Below are 17,352 nucleotides of genomic sequence, written 5' to 3'. Positions count from 1 at the left end.
GACTGGCCACCAGTCTCTAGAGTATTCAAAACTTCACTTAAATTTGGATTGATTATTTGTGTCTCTACTACATGTTTGATTCTTTAAGTTTCAAACTAGGGGGAGATAATCTAGCATTAGAACAACGTACGGTCTGGTGGCCAGTCTAAGCCAAACCCTGTGATAGAAAGTAGATGTGCTAATCTAAACTTATAACATACATCTCACTACTGACCTCTGGCCTTTTGAGACCGCTGAGATCCCCTTGGAAGAGATTCTTGTACGTTGGGAGTCGGAGATACTGGGCCAATAGTGCGATGTACACCCAGCCTTGGAACAAACAGCCGTAGGAGAGGTCTCCGGGAATAGTCTTTGTGGGGATGAACCCTGGGATATCCACAAAATGGATCGGAACATTCAGCTTCAGCTTGTGGGTAGGCTGGAAATGGCGTAACTGATCTGTAATATAAAACCATTCACTGTATTATCTATTATGTAAAGATATCTGACATTTGCATATTTGACCTCTTTGATAATAAATAATTTCAAAGCATTAACTCTCAAGATCTTGGAATGTCAAACAAAATTCAATATGATTGAAAGCTGATATAGGATTAAACATAAGTCAGGCAGAAAATTTATTTTCAGAAGATATGGACCATGAACATTCTGAAAAAACCTACCGGCTGAAAAACATAGTCTGTGCACAGCCACAGAATCAAATATGGAGTCAAAATGTGGGAACATGAGATTCCTGGCATCCAGTTCTCTCGGCAGGAAGGCAAACGTGGAGTCAACATGGTTGTTAAAACTGTATCCCTCCAGCCAGTCCTCAAGGGTACGAGACTGGTAGGTAAGTAACTGTTCCTGTACTGTAACACAAAGCATATACACATTGTAAACTGTAACCCTCCAGCCAGTCCTCAAGGGTACAAGACTGGTAGGAGAGTAACTGTTCCTGTACTGTAACACAAATTATATACACATTGTTGTCAAAACTGTAACCCTCCAGCCAGTCCTCAAGGGTACAAGACTGGTAGGTGAGTAACTGTTCCTGTACTGTAACACAAAGCATATACACATTGTAAACTGTAACCCTCCAGCCAGTCCTCAAGGGTACGAGACTGGTAGGTGAGTAACTGTTCCTGTACTGTAACACAAAGCATATACACATTGTAAACTGTAACCCTCCAGCCAGTCCTCAAGGGTACGAGACTGGTAGGTGAGTAACTGTTCCTGTACTGTAACACAAAGCATATACACATTGTAAACTGTAACCCTCCAGCCAGTCCTCAAGGGTACAAGACTGGTAGGTGAGTAACTGTTCCTGTACTGTAACACAAATTATATACACATTGTAAACGGTAACCCTCAGCCAGTCCTCAAGGGTACGAGACTGGTAGGTGAGTAACTGTTCCTGTACTGTAACACAAATTATATACACATTGTAAACTGTAACCCTCCAGCCAGTCCTCAAGGGTACGAGACTGGTAGGTGAGTAACTGTTCCTGTACTGTAACACAAAGCATATACACATTGTAAACTGTAACCCTCCAGCCAGTCCTCAAGGGTACGAGACTGGTAGGTGAGTAACTGTTCCTGTACTGTAACACAAAGCATATACACATTGTAAACTGTAACCCTCCAGCCAGTCCTCAAGGGTACGAGACTGGTAGGTGAGTAACTGTTCCTGTACTGTAACACAAAGCATATACACATTGTTGTCAAAAATGTAACCCTCCAGCCAGTCCTCAAGGGTACGAGACTGGTAGGTGAGTAACTGTTCCTGTACTGTAACACAAAGCATATACACATTGTAAACTGTAACCCTCCAGCCAGTCCTCAAGGGTACGAGACTGGTAGGTGAGTAACTGTTCCTGTACTGTAACAAAAACATATACACATTGTAAACTGTAAACCCTCCAGTAACCTCCAGCCAGTCCTCAAGGGTACGAGACTGGTAGGTGAGTAACTGTTCCTGTACTGTAACACAATATAACCATTGTAAACTGTAACCCTCCAGCCAGTCCTCAAGGGTACATGGTGGTTGTAATTTTTTCTCATCTAAATTATGTGATGACATCACTAAGCATACTGTACTGCAAGTATAGAATTAAAATAAGCCTTAATTAAATAGTCTTACTGTAACAATATGATAAAACCACCTTATTGTAGTATGACATATTTTACTAACAAAATGAAAAAGAGAAAGCTAATATGTGAGGAAAAACAACTCTTTGAGAATATATATCTTTATCTTTCTACTGACTCATTTGAGAATTGTTTAGGGGTGTGATCAGATGGTGTGGTGGTTAAGCCCTTCGCCTTTAACCAAACCAGCCAGGGTTCCATCTCCCACTCGAATGTGAAAGGTCAGGGGTAACCTGCCCAATCACATAGGTTTTCTCAACAGCACTCTTCCTGCTCTTCACATCCATACATCCATTTAAATAAAAGTTTTTTTTTAACCAGAATATATTTCACCTGTGTCACAAGTGAGAAACCTGTGTCACAAGTGAGAACTTTAATAAGCACATCATTTCTTACCTGTGACTCGAGTGAGAACTTAAGTATTACCTACCTGTGACTCGAGTGAGAACTTAAGTATTACCTACCTGTGACTCGAGTGAGAACTTAAGTATTACCTACCTGTGACTCGAGTGAGAACTTTAGTATTACTTACCTGTGACTCGAGTGAGAACTTTAGTATTCCTTACCTGTGACTCGAGTGAGAACTTAAGTATTCCTTACCTGTGACTCGAGTGAGAACTTTAGTATTACTTACCTGTGACTCGAGTGAGAACTTAAGTATTACTTACCTGTGACTCGAGTGAGAACTTAAGTATTACCTACCTGTGACTCGAGTGAGAACTTTAGTATTACTTACCTGTGACTCGAGTGAGAACTTAAGTATTACCTACCTGTGACTCGAGTGAGAACTTAAGTATTCCTTACCTGTGACTCGAGTGAGAACTTAAGTATTACCTACCTGTGACTCGAGTGAGAACTTTAGTATTCCTTACCTGTGACTCGAGTGAGAACTTAAGTATTCCTTACCTGTGACTCGATTGAGAACTTTAGTATTACTTACCTGTGACTCGAGTGAGAACTTGGCTACAGGTACTAAACCTCAGTAGAGTGTTGATATTCCAATCAGGATCAAGAGATACCAGAGCCTTGGCACTGCCCTGTAAGCAAAACGTCAAGGTCAAAGATAGATTTAAATATAAAGGTAAATCTGGAGAGGTAATTATTTGAAGTCAAATGTTCAAGGTCATTAAATTTTACAGGTTAAGTTAAAACATAGATAAATATCAAAGTTCATATTGTTTATAGGAGTCATTTATCAAGGTTATAGAGATATACAGGTCAAGGTCATGTAATTTAATGTTAAATACTTGTTTTTCTGATGAAAGCCAAAAAAAAATCAATCAATAAGTCATGGTTGACATTTAAATGGTACATAAAATATTGTAATTGTGTCATTGAGGAAGGCTTTTGACCAATCTGAATGTTTTTTTTTGTCATTTTACCAAATATCAGGCTCTTATAGAATGTCATGGTCTGATGTCATGGTCTTACCGAGGTGGTGAGGAAAGGTGGCGCTGGGACAAAGGTTTTATTCAGGTGGATCTTGTCAGCTGTGGACAAATAAAATACTAGCTTTATCTGACCGCTACAGACAGAATATCTAATGCTCAATGTATATAACTATCGTGTACAAACTACAAATTGGAAAAAACGTCCTGTACGTGTGATATCAAATGATATCTTGGCTCTCTTTTAAGAACACTCCTTTGAATTTAAAATTCTCCATATTAAGGCACTACAAAGATCAGGAAGGTTCTTTCAGATTTATAACTTCTTATGAAATTGTTGTATATTTCATATTAACAAGTCAGTTTTCCTTAATTCAAGGAAATATTGTTAAACTAGGGTCTGCGTAAATAAAACAGCTGGACACTGAAAACTTACAATCAAGTTTGAGAAGTAGAACATTGGCATCATCCTGCCATTCAGAAGTACTGATTCCAAGGCCCGAGTCAGATTGAAAACACAAAGTCTCCAGCTCATTTTTACCCTCAGGCATGTAGTCCATACAGTATCCGCCACCCTCATACAGCTCTGTAATTACTGCTTCAGCAAGGTCACTGAAAGGTCATCAATTAATATGTATATCAAGTTTGAAAGGTCACCAATCATAAGTGTGAAAGGTCACCAATCAATATGTAAATAAAGTGTGAAAGGTTACCAATCAAAATGTAAATCAAGTTTGAAAGGTCACCAATCATCAAGTGTGAAAGATCACCAATCAATATGTAAATCAAGTGTGAAAGGTTACCAATCAAAATTTAAATCAAGTTTGAAAGGTCACCAATCATCAAGTGTGAAAGGTCACCAATCAATATGTAAATCAAGTGTGAAAGGTTACCAATCAAAATGTAAATCAAGTTTGAAAGGTCACCAATCATCAAGTGTGAAAGGTCACCAATCAATATGTAAATCAAGTGTGAAAGGTTACCAATCAAAATGTAAATCAAGTTTGAAAGGTCACCAATCATATGTAAATCAAGTGTGAAAGGTTACCAATCAATATGTAAATCAAGTGTGAAAGGTTACCAATCAATATGTAAATCAAGTGTGAAAGGTCACCAATCATCAAGTGTAAAAGGTCACCAATCAATATGTAAATCAAGTGTGAAAGGTCACCAATCGTCAAGTGTGAAAGATCACCAATCAATATGTAAATCAAGTGTGAAAGGTTACCAATCAATATGTAAATCAAGTGTGAAAGGTCACCAATTATCAAGTGTAAAAGGTCACCAATCAATATGTAAATCAAGTGTGAAAGGTCACCAATCGTCAAGTGTAAAAGGTCACCAATCAATATGTAAATCAAGTGTGAAAGGTTACCAATCAATATGTAAATCAAGTGTGAAAGGTCACCAATCATCAAGTGTGAAAGGTTACCAATCAAAATGTAAATCAAGTTTGAAAGGTCACCAATCATCAAGTGTGAAAGATCACCAATCAATATGTAAATCAAGTGTGAAAGGTTACCAATCAATATGTAAATCAAGTGTGAAAGGTCACCAATCATCAAGTGTAAAAGGTCACCAATCAATATGTAAATCAAGTGTGAAAGGTCACCAATCGTCAAGTGCAAAAGGTCACCAATCAATATGTAAATCAAGTGTGAAAAGTCAATTATCAATATGTAAGTGAGGAGTGAAAGTTAGCAATCAGTATATAAATAAGCTAAGAAATGTGCCAATCTGGACCGACTTACTTGTCCACCTTGACTACAATCTTCATCCCCTTCTGTAGAGAGGGAGGGTACAGGAAAGTCTGTAACAGGAAGTCAATTTATAGCCAGGTTGTCATTTTAGTATTCACAGTATATACATATTACAGAGTTATCTGCCCTCAAAGTTATGTAAAGAATGTTATGTCACCTTTGTACATGAACATTGTTTATAAACACATGACAAAACGATCAATACCTAGTTACAAGGGCAGATAACTCTGAAACATGAAAAAAAACTACTGTACAGAACTAGAACACTGACACGTCAGAAAGGGCCCCGCTATGTGTCTGACGTGCTTAAGTGGAAAAGTAGTATTTTGACAACGAATTCTTCCGTGTTAGCTATATGTTGCTAATAAATAATTAATGTCAACATTAATTGGGAAACCGATGATGGTACATTATTATAATTCTTTGGAAAAAGTCTTCCAAGTATTTAACTTGAATCCTGATTCCAAGCTAACATTACCATAAGAGCATACAATTAGCTCAAATATCCCTTTTAAACAAGGTAAACCTCATAGTTTGCTGAAGAAACACATAACAAATGTGAAAGGAAGGGAATAAAGGTCTTGCTCAAATATTTTAATCATGTAAAAAAAATTTTTCCCATAAGAGTTGTATCTGCGGAATGGTATATCTTTTCTTTGTCTCTGGAAAAACTTACTTCAGGATAAATTCTGAAAAAAAATATCAAGTTAGATGAAACTGTTCTAAGTGAATATTGTATACTAGTTCATAGTAAATGTTATTTCTTACCCATCACATAAGATCTACAAATATTTGCTTGTTAAATTTGACCTTGACCTTTGACTTAGTAACCTTGGCCCATGACCTTACCTTTGGACAGTCAACTCCTTGTTTAATTCTGAACAACTTTGCATCATAATGTTATAACAAAATGTTTATCAGTTAAGAGCAACAACATTGTGATTTTTTTAAATGTTAAAATCCAAGATGGCCGATTTTTTAATTTAATTTCAGCCTGAAAAATTACCAAGCAGATCTAGGATGGATGGGGAATCATCATGTAAAATATGGGGAAAATACTCCACTCCCTTCCATCATTAATGTGCAAAAGAAAAAAAACGGACAGACGGACGGACGGACGGACGGACGGACGGACGGACGGACGGACGGACGGACGGACGGACAACCTGATTACTATAGGGCACCCGCATCTCGATGCGGGGCCCTAAATATAAACTTATAAGCTTTACTAAAGTATTACACAAGTCCATTTAATGCTGTAGTTCAATAAATATTTCATTCAAACAACAAAGGACTGATAAGTTCTGTTAAAAGCAAAATCCATGCAGAAAATATTTCAAAACAACATTAAAAAAGTCTGTCAAAATAATTATTCATTAGATTTTGGCAAGATTTACATTGCGAAGAATAAGAAGTATGAATACGATACATCAATTTTCATTAAGGTTTACTGTTTACTAAAATTCTGGTTAGTCTTACCGGACATTTTGGAGATTTGACCAAGCAGTGACCAATCTTGTCGACAGACGGCAGTTCTAGTCGATATGATCCTATGTTAATCCAGTATTTTTCTACCAAGGTCTGGTTTTTGTACACCTCCAGACAAATCTTTTTCTGTCACAATGAAATTAGAATGTTATGTCATTTCATACTTATTTCATCATTTTTTAGTGCTATAGGCAAATCAAGTGTCTTGTCATCTCTTAGAGTTCAGAAAAGAGTATTTCCTGGTTTTTCTATAGTTTTGGTAGGTGTTACAGTATAACTTGTCAAAACTGACCCTTGTTTATTCCAGATCCCTGTCTATTCAAGCATAACTGTATATGGCATTTTTGCTTCTTAATCAAATAATTTGATTAATTCATTCATTAATTTATCAATTAATTGATTTAAACCTGCATAATCCAGAAACCTACATGTAATTATACAGGCAAAATATGTTGGTTCTGGTGGCATCTGGTTTAGACAACTATTGTAGTATCATTTTAAAACAATTTTAAGAATAATCTTAAGATTTCAAAACTTGAACATGGGTACACTGTAACATTGTTTTATCAAGAGGTAATTTGATTTATCTTTCATTACCAGAATAGTAACAAGATGACTTACCTTGTTCTTTGGGTTGGGATTATCTTTGACCAGGGTTAACTCTTCAATGTCAAGGTCAGATGATGTAGATAAGCTTCTCATCTGTAGTCTACAATATAACATTTCATTAGAATTCTAAAATTAAAGATATTACAATCCTTTTTGTAATATCTACTGGCAGACTGGGATTTGTACCCAGGACCCTCAGAACACTAGCCAGAGTGCTCTACCAATTGATCCACTTGATTCAGAACAGTTACAATATAAAGTAAATGTAAATACAGTTGAACCTCACAAACTCCAACTTTTATAACACAAAGACTAAGTTAATTTCTACATTCCTATTCTACACAGTAAGCACTTCCATTCTTGCAAGTGCCCCCTCTCTCTTTTCTTACCCTGAAGGTCACTAAGCAGACAGAAAATATGAATCCAATTCAGTAATTCACTTATTTACATACATCTGATACGAACCTTGATGGGGAATGAAAATTACTACATTATAACCATGAATTTGATGTATAGGGCAAAGAAGTAATTCTAACAGTGTGGACAAAAGATTGTTGAATTTTCGAGGTGATCTGCCCCTTTGTCAAGACACAAGAAGAACAAATCAAATTATATGTTAAGGACGGTCACGGACATACACAAAACATAAACAATGAATACATATAGAATACACAGGTAAACGAAAGGGACAATATCTATGCATATTGTCTGAATGGTCCCTTCTGTCAGTCGCTGTAATTAGTTGCGATCGCCGAAGGCTTATTTGATTTTTATGTAAGCGTATTCATTATAAGCCAGTTATTGTACTTATTTTGCTAATTGACTTGTGGCTTAATTACATACTTTGTGCATTGATAATGTGAAAAGTTTCATTAAGCAACCCCTTGATTTTCTCAATCTTTATGTACCCCCAGGCACTTATTGGGTCGAATGCAGCATTTTGCTCGTCCAAACCAAACTTAAAGCAAATTTAAGCCTACAGCCAACTCCAATAATCAGATAACTCTAAGCCTACAACCAACTCCAATAATCAGATAACTCTAAGCCCACAACCAACTCCAATAATCAGATAACTCTAAGCCTACAGCCAACTCAAATAATCAGATAATTTTAAGCCTACAGTCAACTCCAATAATCAGATAATTCTAAGCCTACAACCAACTCCAATAATAAGATAACTCTAAGCCTACAACCAACTCCAATAATAAGATAACTCTAAGCCTACAGCCAACTCCAATAATCAGATAACTCTAAGCCTACAACCAACTCCAATAATCAGATAACTCTAAGCCTACAACCAACTCCAATAATCAGATAACTCTAAGCCTACAGCCAACTCAAATAATCAGATAATTCTAAGCCTACAGTCAACTCCAATAATCAGATAATTCTAAGCCTACAACCAACTCCAATAATAAGATAACTCTAAGCCTACAGCCAACTCCAATAATCAGATAACTCTAAGCCTACAACCAACTCCAATAATCAGATAACTCTAAGCCTACAGCCAACTCCAATAATCAGATAACTCTAAGCCTACAGCCAACTCCAATAATCAGATAACTCTAAGCCTACAGCCAACTCCAATAATCAGATAATTCTAAGCCTACAGCCAACTCCAATAATCAGATAACTCTAAGCCTACAGCCAACTCCAATAATCAGATAACTCTAAGCCTACAGCCGACTCCAATAATCAGATAATTCTAAGCCTACAGCCAACTCAAATAATCAGATAATTCTAAGCCTACAGCCAACTCCAATAATCAGATAACTCTAAGCCTACAGCCAACTCCAATAATCAGATAATTCTAAGCCTACAGCCAACTCCAATAATCAGATAATTCTAAGCCTACAGCCAACTCAAATAATCAGATAACTCTAAGCCTACAGCCAACTCCAATAATCAGATAATTCTAAGCCTACGGCCAACTCAAATAATCAGATAATTCTAAGCCTACAGCCAACTCAAATAATCAGATAATTCTAAGCCCTTGCTGACTTTGAGTAACTGAGGTTGGCTCTTTGAATCAATGATAATATACAGTTGTTAAAATGAGGCTGAGAGTTAAGAATTAAGAAATTGTTACTATTTTAGCAGGGTGCAGGATTTACAATAAATTTAATACCTGCCTCTGCCAGGGATTGAACTCGGGATCTCTGGATTACTAGTCTGACGCTCAACCGATTGAGCTAAAGAGAAGTTCGCTCTAGCCGAGCGATATATTGCGGCTAGTATTGACCAGGGTTACATACTCCCCCTCCAGGAGACAACTCGTCCTTGAGTTCCCAGGGGTCACAACGATTCCTTCGCAGGTACCATTCCCGAGTCCCTACATGGGCACCAATGTAGCAGGGTGCAGGATATACAATAAATTTAATACCTACCTCTGCCAAGGATCGAACTCGGGACCTCTGAATTACTAGTCTGATGCTCAAGCTAAAGAAAAGTTCTCTCTAGCCGAGCGATATATTGCCGCTAGTATTGACCAGGGTTACACAATGATAACACAGATAATGTAATCCTCTAACCTATGAGTGTAGATATTATCTTCAGCAGCACTAAATTGCTCATCCAGAAACTCATTTGTGTAGGTCTTGGACTTTTCCAGGGCAATCCAATTGATGATTTGGTGTGAAACAGCTGGGAAATCTGAAAATAAAAAGTTATCATGCTGCTAACAATCATCCTTTTATTCTTGTAAATTTTTTGTGAACAAGCCTTGGAAGCCAGCCGCTAGTGATACCATGAGATAGTTCAAATGGACAGATTTTGTTCAGATGACATTTTCAAGAAATCAAATACAAATTAGTGTTATGCACTTTCATGGATAATTACAGTACTTTAAAATAGTTAAAAACATTCATACTAAATTTGAAGCTGACAAAGAAAATATTCCCATTTTGTTTCATTTGTAGTTTTGATATAAAGTATATTATTACAATATTCAAGGATTTTTATTTGCTTGTTCTTTTTGTTTGTTTGTTTTTTTGTATGATATTTACTAATGGTAGTTAAAAGTGCAAATTTTAATTGGATTATGCATTGTAACTCACTCACACCTGAGGACACATTTAGACTCTTGTAAATTAAAGTCAAGACCAGTCCAGTAGGAAAAACTCAGGGCTAAGTGAGTTAATGATCATGGTGAGAGAATGTGTGACAATACAATAAAATATGAGATTTTTTTTCACATTGTATGAGACATATCTTTGTGGGAGACAGACACTTAAAATTGTGAATCTCTAACCAAAAACATGAGTGTAACGGCAACCTTGAATAAATCTTTTACTGGAAAGTGAAGTCTATGATTGCAAGAAAAAAAATATATAAATACAGTTAGTGACTACTAACCACCTGCCTATAACGACCATTTCATTGTGCCTTTGCTCTATAATTAACCCTTACATAATAAGCAACAAGTGATTGATCATTTTGGTCCCGCTACAGTCTGTAAGGACCAATCAGTAACCTTACTTACTTGGTTTTAACTCGAAAGCCTTTGATTCCCCGGGATCCAGTATTCCTATAAAGTATTTCCTGTTTGGTTCACTGGAATCCTCAGCAATCTGACCATACAATAACATACAGAATAGACAACAGTCAAGGAATCCTCGGCAATCTGACCATACAATAACATACAGAATAGACAACAGTCAAGGAATCCTCAGCAATCTGACCATACAATAACATACAGAATAGACAACAGTCAAGGAATCCTCAGCAATCTGACCATACAATAACATACAGAATAGACAACAATCAAGGAATCCTCAGCAATCTGACCATACAATAACATACAGAATAGACAACGGTCACACATAACAACTTACTTATAAGGTTATATAAAAGACAAAACATAGCCTTGTTTTAAAGTGTTCATATGTATCATTACTAGCCTAATTTCATATCTGGGTTTTGAGTTCAAAGTTCACATCTGGCAGATGCTAGACACTGACAGTAGGTCAGTTGTTTTTCTTCAGATACTAAGGCTTTCCTTCCCGTTTTGGACCCGACCTTAAATGATCCTTGCTGGGAATAGGACGTAAAATAAAAACAGTCTAGTGGGATATTCATGTAGCTGACAGTGTAAAAGGGAATATTTCAAAGCAATTCGGAGCAATTAAAACATGGTATCTTGCCAAATTGCATTACAACGTACAGATCGCTTAGATTCACCATTTAGTTAGCTGTAAAACCTTAGACCTTAAATTGAGAGCTTTTCCTGATAGAGATATTCATTACTTATGATATCATGGAATTATTATTGATTTTCTTCTTCTCAAAAATATCATGTTCCATATCAAACAGATAATGGCCTTGTTACCTTGTATCCGATCTTGTCTTTTGTCGGGTTGTGTAATACAATCCAACCTACATGACCACGGCTTCCCATCTTCTTCACAGCTATCAGTCGGGCAGGGCTTAAAAGTAAACCAATAATGTATATATCACCAAGGCTATAAGTCAGGCAGGACTTAAAGTAAACCAATAATGTATATATCACCAAGGCTATCAGTCAGGCAGGGCTTAAAGTAAACCAATAATGTATATATTACCAAGGCTATCAGTCGGGCAGGGCTTTAAAGTAAACCAATAATGTATATATCACCAAGGCTATCAGTCAGGCAGGACTTAAAGTAAACCAATAATGTATATATTACCAAGGCTATCAGTCAGGCAGGGCTTAAAGTAAACCAATAATGTATATATTACCAAGGCTATCAGTCGGGCAGGGCTTAAAGTAAACCAATAATGTATAGATTACCAAGGCTATCAGTCAGGCAGGGCTTAAAGTAAACCAATAATGTATATATTACCAAGGCTATCTGTGAAGTCGGGCAGGGCTTAAAGTAAACCAATAATGTATATATTACGAAGGCTATCAGTCGGGCAGGGCTTAAAGTAAACCAATAATGTATATATTACCAAGGCTATCAGTCGGGCAGGGCTTAAAGTAAACCAATAATGTATATATTACCAAGGCTATCAGTCGGGCAGGGCTTAAAGTAAACCAATAATGTAAATATTACCAAGGCTATCAGTCGGGCAGGGCTTAAAGTAAACCAATAATGTATATATTACCAAGGCTATCAGTCGGGCAGGGCTTAAAGTAAACCAATAATGTATATATTACCAAGTCTATCAGTCGGGCAGGGCTTTAAAGTAAACCAATAATGTATATATTACCAAGGCTATCAGTCGGGCAGGACTTTAAAGTAAACCAATAATGTATATATTACCAAGGCTATCAGTCGGGCAGGGCTTAAAGTAAACCAATAATGTATAGATTACCAAGGCTATCAGTCGGGCAGGGCTTAATGTATATATCACCAAGGCTATCAGTCAGGCAGGGCTTAAAGTAAACCAATAATGTATATATCACCAAGGCTATCAGTCGGGCAGGGCTTAAATTAAACCAATAATGTATAGATTACCAAGGCTATCAGTCAGGCAGGGCTTAAATGTAAACCAATAATGTATAGATTACCAAGGCTATCAGTCGGGCAGGGCTTAAAGTAAACCAATAATGTATATATTACCAAGGCTATCAGTCAGGCAGGGCTTAAAGTAAACCAATAATGTATATATCACCAAGGCTATCAGTCGGGCAGGACCTAAAGTAAACCAATAATGTATATATTACCAAGGCTATCAGTCAGGCAGGGCTTAAAAGTAAACCAAAAATGTATATATTACCAAGGCTATCAGTCAGGCAGGGCTTTAAAGTAAACCAATAATGTATAGATTACCAAGGCTATCAGTCGGGCAGGGCTTTAAAGTAAACCAATAATGTATATATTACCAAGGCTATCAGTCGGGCAGGGCTTAAAGTAAACCAATAATGTATAGATTACCAAGGCTATCAGTCAGGCAGGACTTTAAAGTAAACCAATAATGTATAGATTACCAAGGCTATCAGTCGGGCAGGGCTTAAAGTAAACCAATAATGTATAGATTACCAAGGCTATCAGTCGGGCAAGGCTTAAATGTAAACCAATAATGTATATATTACCAAGGCTATCAGTCGGGCAGGGCTTAAAGTAAACCAATAATGTATATATCACCAAGGCTATCAGTCAGGCAGGGCTTTAAAGTAAACCAATAATGTATAGATTACCAAGGCTATCAGTCGGGCAGGGCTTAAAGTAAACCAATAATGTATATATAATTACCAAGGCTATCAGTCGGGAAGGGCTTAAAGTAAACCAATAATGTATATATCACCAAGGCTATCAGTCGGGCAGGGCTTTAAAGTAAACCAATAATGTATATATTACCAAGGCTATCAGTCGGGCAGGGCTTAAAGTAAACCAATAATGTATATATAATTACCAAGGCTATCAGTCGGGCAGGGCTTAAAGTAAACCAATGATGTATATATTACAAAGGCTATCAGTCGGGCAGGGCTTAAATTAAACCAATAATGTATAGATTACCAAGGCTATCAGTCAGGCAGGGCTTAAATGTAAACCAATAATGTATAGATTACCAAGGCTATCAGTCGGGCAGGGCTTAAAGTAAACCAATAATGTATATATTACCAAGGCTATCAGTCGGGCAGGGCTTAAAGTAAACCAATAATGTATATATAATTACCAAGGCTATCAGTCGGGCAGGGCTTAAAGTAAACCAATAATGTATAGATTACCAAGGCTATCAGTCAGGCAGGGCTTTAAAGTAAACCAATAATGTATATATTACCAAGGCTATCAGTTGGGAAGGGCTAAAAGTAAACCAATAATGTATATATTACCAAGGCTATCAGTCGGGCAGGGCTTAAAGTAAACCAATAATGTATATATTACCAAGGCTATCAGTCGGGCAGGGCTTAAATGTAAACCAATAATGTATATATTACCAAGGCTATCAGTCGGGCAGGGCTTAAAAGTAAACCAATAATGTATAGATTACCAAGGCTATCAGTCGGGAAGGGCTTAAAGTAAACCAATAATGTATATATTAACAAGGCTATCAGTCAGGCAGGGCTTAAAGTAAACCAATAATGTTTATATTACCAAGGCTATCAGTCGGGAAGGGCTTAAAGTAAACCAATAATGTATATATTACCAAGGCTATCAGTCGGGCAGGGCTTTAAAGTAAACCAATAATGTATATATTACCAAGGCTATCAGTCGGGCAGGGCTTAAAGTAAACCAATAATGTATATATTACCAAGGCTATCAGTTGGGCAGGGCTTAAATGTAAACCAATAATGTTTATATTACCAAGGCTATCAGTCGGGCAGGGCTTAAAAGTAAACCAATAATGTATAGATTACCAAGGCTATCAGTCGGGAAGGGCTTAAAGTAAACCAATAATGTATATATTAACAAGGCTATCAGTCAGGCAGGGCTTAAAGTAAACCAATAATGTTTATATTACCAAGGCTATCAGTCGGGAAGGGCTTAAAGTAAACCAATAATGTATAGATTACCAAGGCTATCAGTCGGGCAGGGCTTAAATGTAAACCAATAATGTATATATTACCAAGGCTATCAGTCGGCATGGTAACAGTTAATAAGTTCTAAGGCTTCATGTCCTCTTTAGGGTTATCAATCGGGCAGCACTTTCATCCACAAAATTATTCCCAACCCTTTTTCTTCTTAAATTACCCCTTATCTTTGAATCCCCCACTTCCCACAACCTCAACCTTTCAATCTAAGCTCAACCCCTTTGCCTTTCCAACCATATCCAGCTGTCTAGTTTTCACTATGTCCTCTCACCATATTATAAACCGACCTATTTTGGAAGCGACTGTATTCTGCGTTTTCATGCCTAAGTAATTATAATTTTCCCCTGAGAGTAAATTACACAATTTAGAGTAATTCAGGTCTATTTAATCAATGATCAAAACATATTCCAGACGACACATTTTTGCGTCTATTAATATTTGCGATGTATTTTCAGTCAATTCAGGTCTATTTAAACAATAATCAAAACATTTTCTAGACGATATATTTTTGCGACTATTAATATTCGTGATATACTTTAATATTCGTGATATAATTTCTGTCAAAAATTTAATCGCACATGGAAACAAGTTGGTTCACCACACCTCCTGGATTTCCACAATATCTGCCTTTTTAGTTATACACCTTTTTCAACTCCCTTCCTATACATAAATGCCTAATGGGACTAATTCATGTACCACGTGATACCCGATAATGTTTGTACAGGACTAGTATCTCCAGTGGTGATGGAATGTAACTTTTTGTTATCTTCTCACTGAAATAATGTTAGCCCTGGATATCATCTTTTGACGTCATTCCATCACCAATAGAAACAAAAATCCTGCACATAAGTTATCGGGTATTACGTGGCACATGAATGAGTCCCATCCATAATACTCACCTGATCAGCAGATTTCCATATTTGTGAGTGTCAAAGGCTGTAGGTTTGACGGACGTCTGTCAAGAGTAAAACAACATACTGTATAACATGAAATATTTGTGAGTACTTTCTTTTGAGGTTTGAAGCCTTCAAATCATTACAGGAATAGGAATACTCGTGTTTAGGCGATAGCACAATGATAACAATAACACTTAAAATATGTTTCAATGTTTTTATATTCATGATTCCGTAACAACCATGAAAAACAGCGAACATTTCTACATAATAAGATATTCATGTTATGTAGTAGACACAATCAGGTTTGCTGATATATATACTGTAAAAAACATTTAATTTCGTTTACGTAAAATTCCGTTGTTTTATGTCTATAAACGTTTCCGTTGGAGGGAATTTTCTTTATTCTACTATTTAAGATAAAGATTTAGTTCTGGTTAAATTTTCAAAATAAATTAATTTAAATGGTTTTACAGTATGTAGTAGGTATAAGTAAGATATCTGTCTGTATTAGATTTATATATAAACAAGAGGCCCAGAGGGCCTGTATCGCTCACCTGGTTTGTAATGCCTAGTAAGGTTCATTGTTTCTTTTCTGAAGGAATTTGAATATTTACCTCTAATTCCCCTATTGGGCCCCACTCTTTCTGCTCAAGGGGGTCAGAGCCAAAAATTATAGGAATTCTGTTAACCCCAAGGATGTTTCTAGGCCAAATTTGGTTAAACTCCAAGCAGAATTCTAAGACTAGTAGCGATTTATAGGATTTACCTAAATTTCCCTATTGGGCCCCGCCCCTCCTGCCCCCAGGGGGTCAGAGCCAAAATTTATACAAGTTCTATTCTCCTTCCCCCAAGGATGTTTCTGGCCAAATTTGGTTTCAATCCATGCAGAACTCTAGGACAAGTAGCGATTTATAGGATTTACCTCTATTTCCCCTATTGGGCCCGCCCCTCCTGCCCCCGGGGGTCAGAGCCAAAATTTATATAAGTTCTGTTCCCTTTCCCCTAAGAATGTTTCTGGCCAAATTTGGTTACAATCCATGCAGAACTCTAGGACAAGTAGCGATTTATAGGATTTACCTCTATTTCCCCTATTGGGCCCCGCCCCTCCTGTCCCCAGGGGGTCAGAGCAAAAATTTATACAAGTTCTGTTCCCCTTCCCCCTAGGATGTTTCTGGCCAAATTTGGTTACAATCCATGCAGAACTCTAGAACAAGTAGCAATTTATAGGATTTACCTAAATTTCCCCTATTGGGCCCCGCCCCTCCTGTCCCCGGGGGGTCAGAGCCAAAATTTATACAAGTTCTGTTCTCCTTCCCCCAAGGATGTTTCTGGCCAAATTTGGTTACAATCCATGCAGAACTCTAGGACAAGTAGCGATTTATAGGATTTACCTTAATTTCCCCTATTGGGCCCCGCCCCTCCTGTCCTCGGGGGGTCAGAGCAAAAATTTAAACAAGTTCTGATCCCCTTCCCCCAAGGATGTTTCTGGCCAAATTTGGTTACAATCCATGCAGAACTCTAGGACAAGTAGCAATTTATAGGATTTACCTAAATTTCCCTTATTGGGCCCCGCCCCTCCTGTCCCCGGGGGGTCAGAGCCAAAATTTATACAAGTTCTGTTCCCC

General features: G+C 37.2%; 1 protein-coding gene across 1 annotated transcript in view; it reads right to left on the bottom strand.

The window, feature by feature from the left end:
• The window catches only part of LOC138327080 (uncharacterized), a 114,816-nt gene that overhangs the window by 44,543 nt on the left and 52,921 nt on the right, over nt 1-17,352 (bottom strand). The window contains 12 exon segments of the mRNA XM_069273066.1: nt 215-438; nt 663-851; nt 3,071-3,167; nt 3,562-3,620; nt 3,955-4,130; nt 5,270-5,328; nt 6,758-6,892; nt 7,388-7,475; nt 9,907-10,027; nt 10,857-10,944; nt 11,703-11,799; nt 15,731-15,786. Of these exon segments, the coding sequence (XP_069129167.1) occupies nt 215-438; nt 663-851; nt 3,071-3,167; nt 3,562-3,620; nt 3,955-4,130; nt 5,270-5,328; nt 6,758-6,892; nt 7,388-7,475; nt 9,907-10,027; nt 10,857-10,944; nt 11,703-11,799; nt 15,731-15,786 (1,389 nt within the window).

Source organism: Argopecten irradians, chromosome 7, assembly GCF_041381155.1.
Source record: "Argopecten irradians isolate NY chromosome 7, Ai_NY, whole genome shotgun sequence".
In the NCBI taxonomy this organism is placed as follows: Eukaryota; Metazoa; Mollusca; class Bivalvia; order Pectinida; family Pectinidae; genus Argopecten; species Argopecten irradians.
This window is presented reverse-complemented; position numbering and strand designations above follow the sequence as displayed.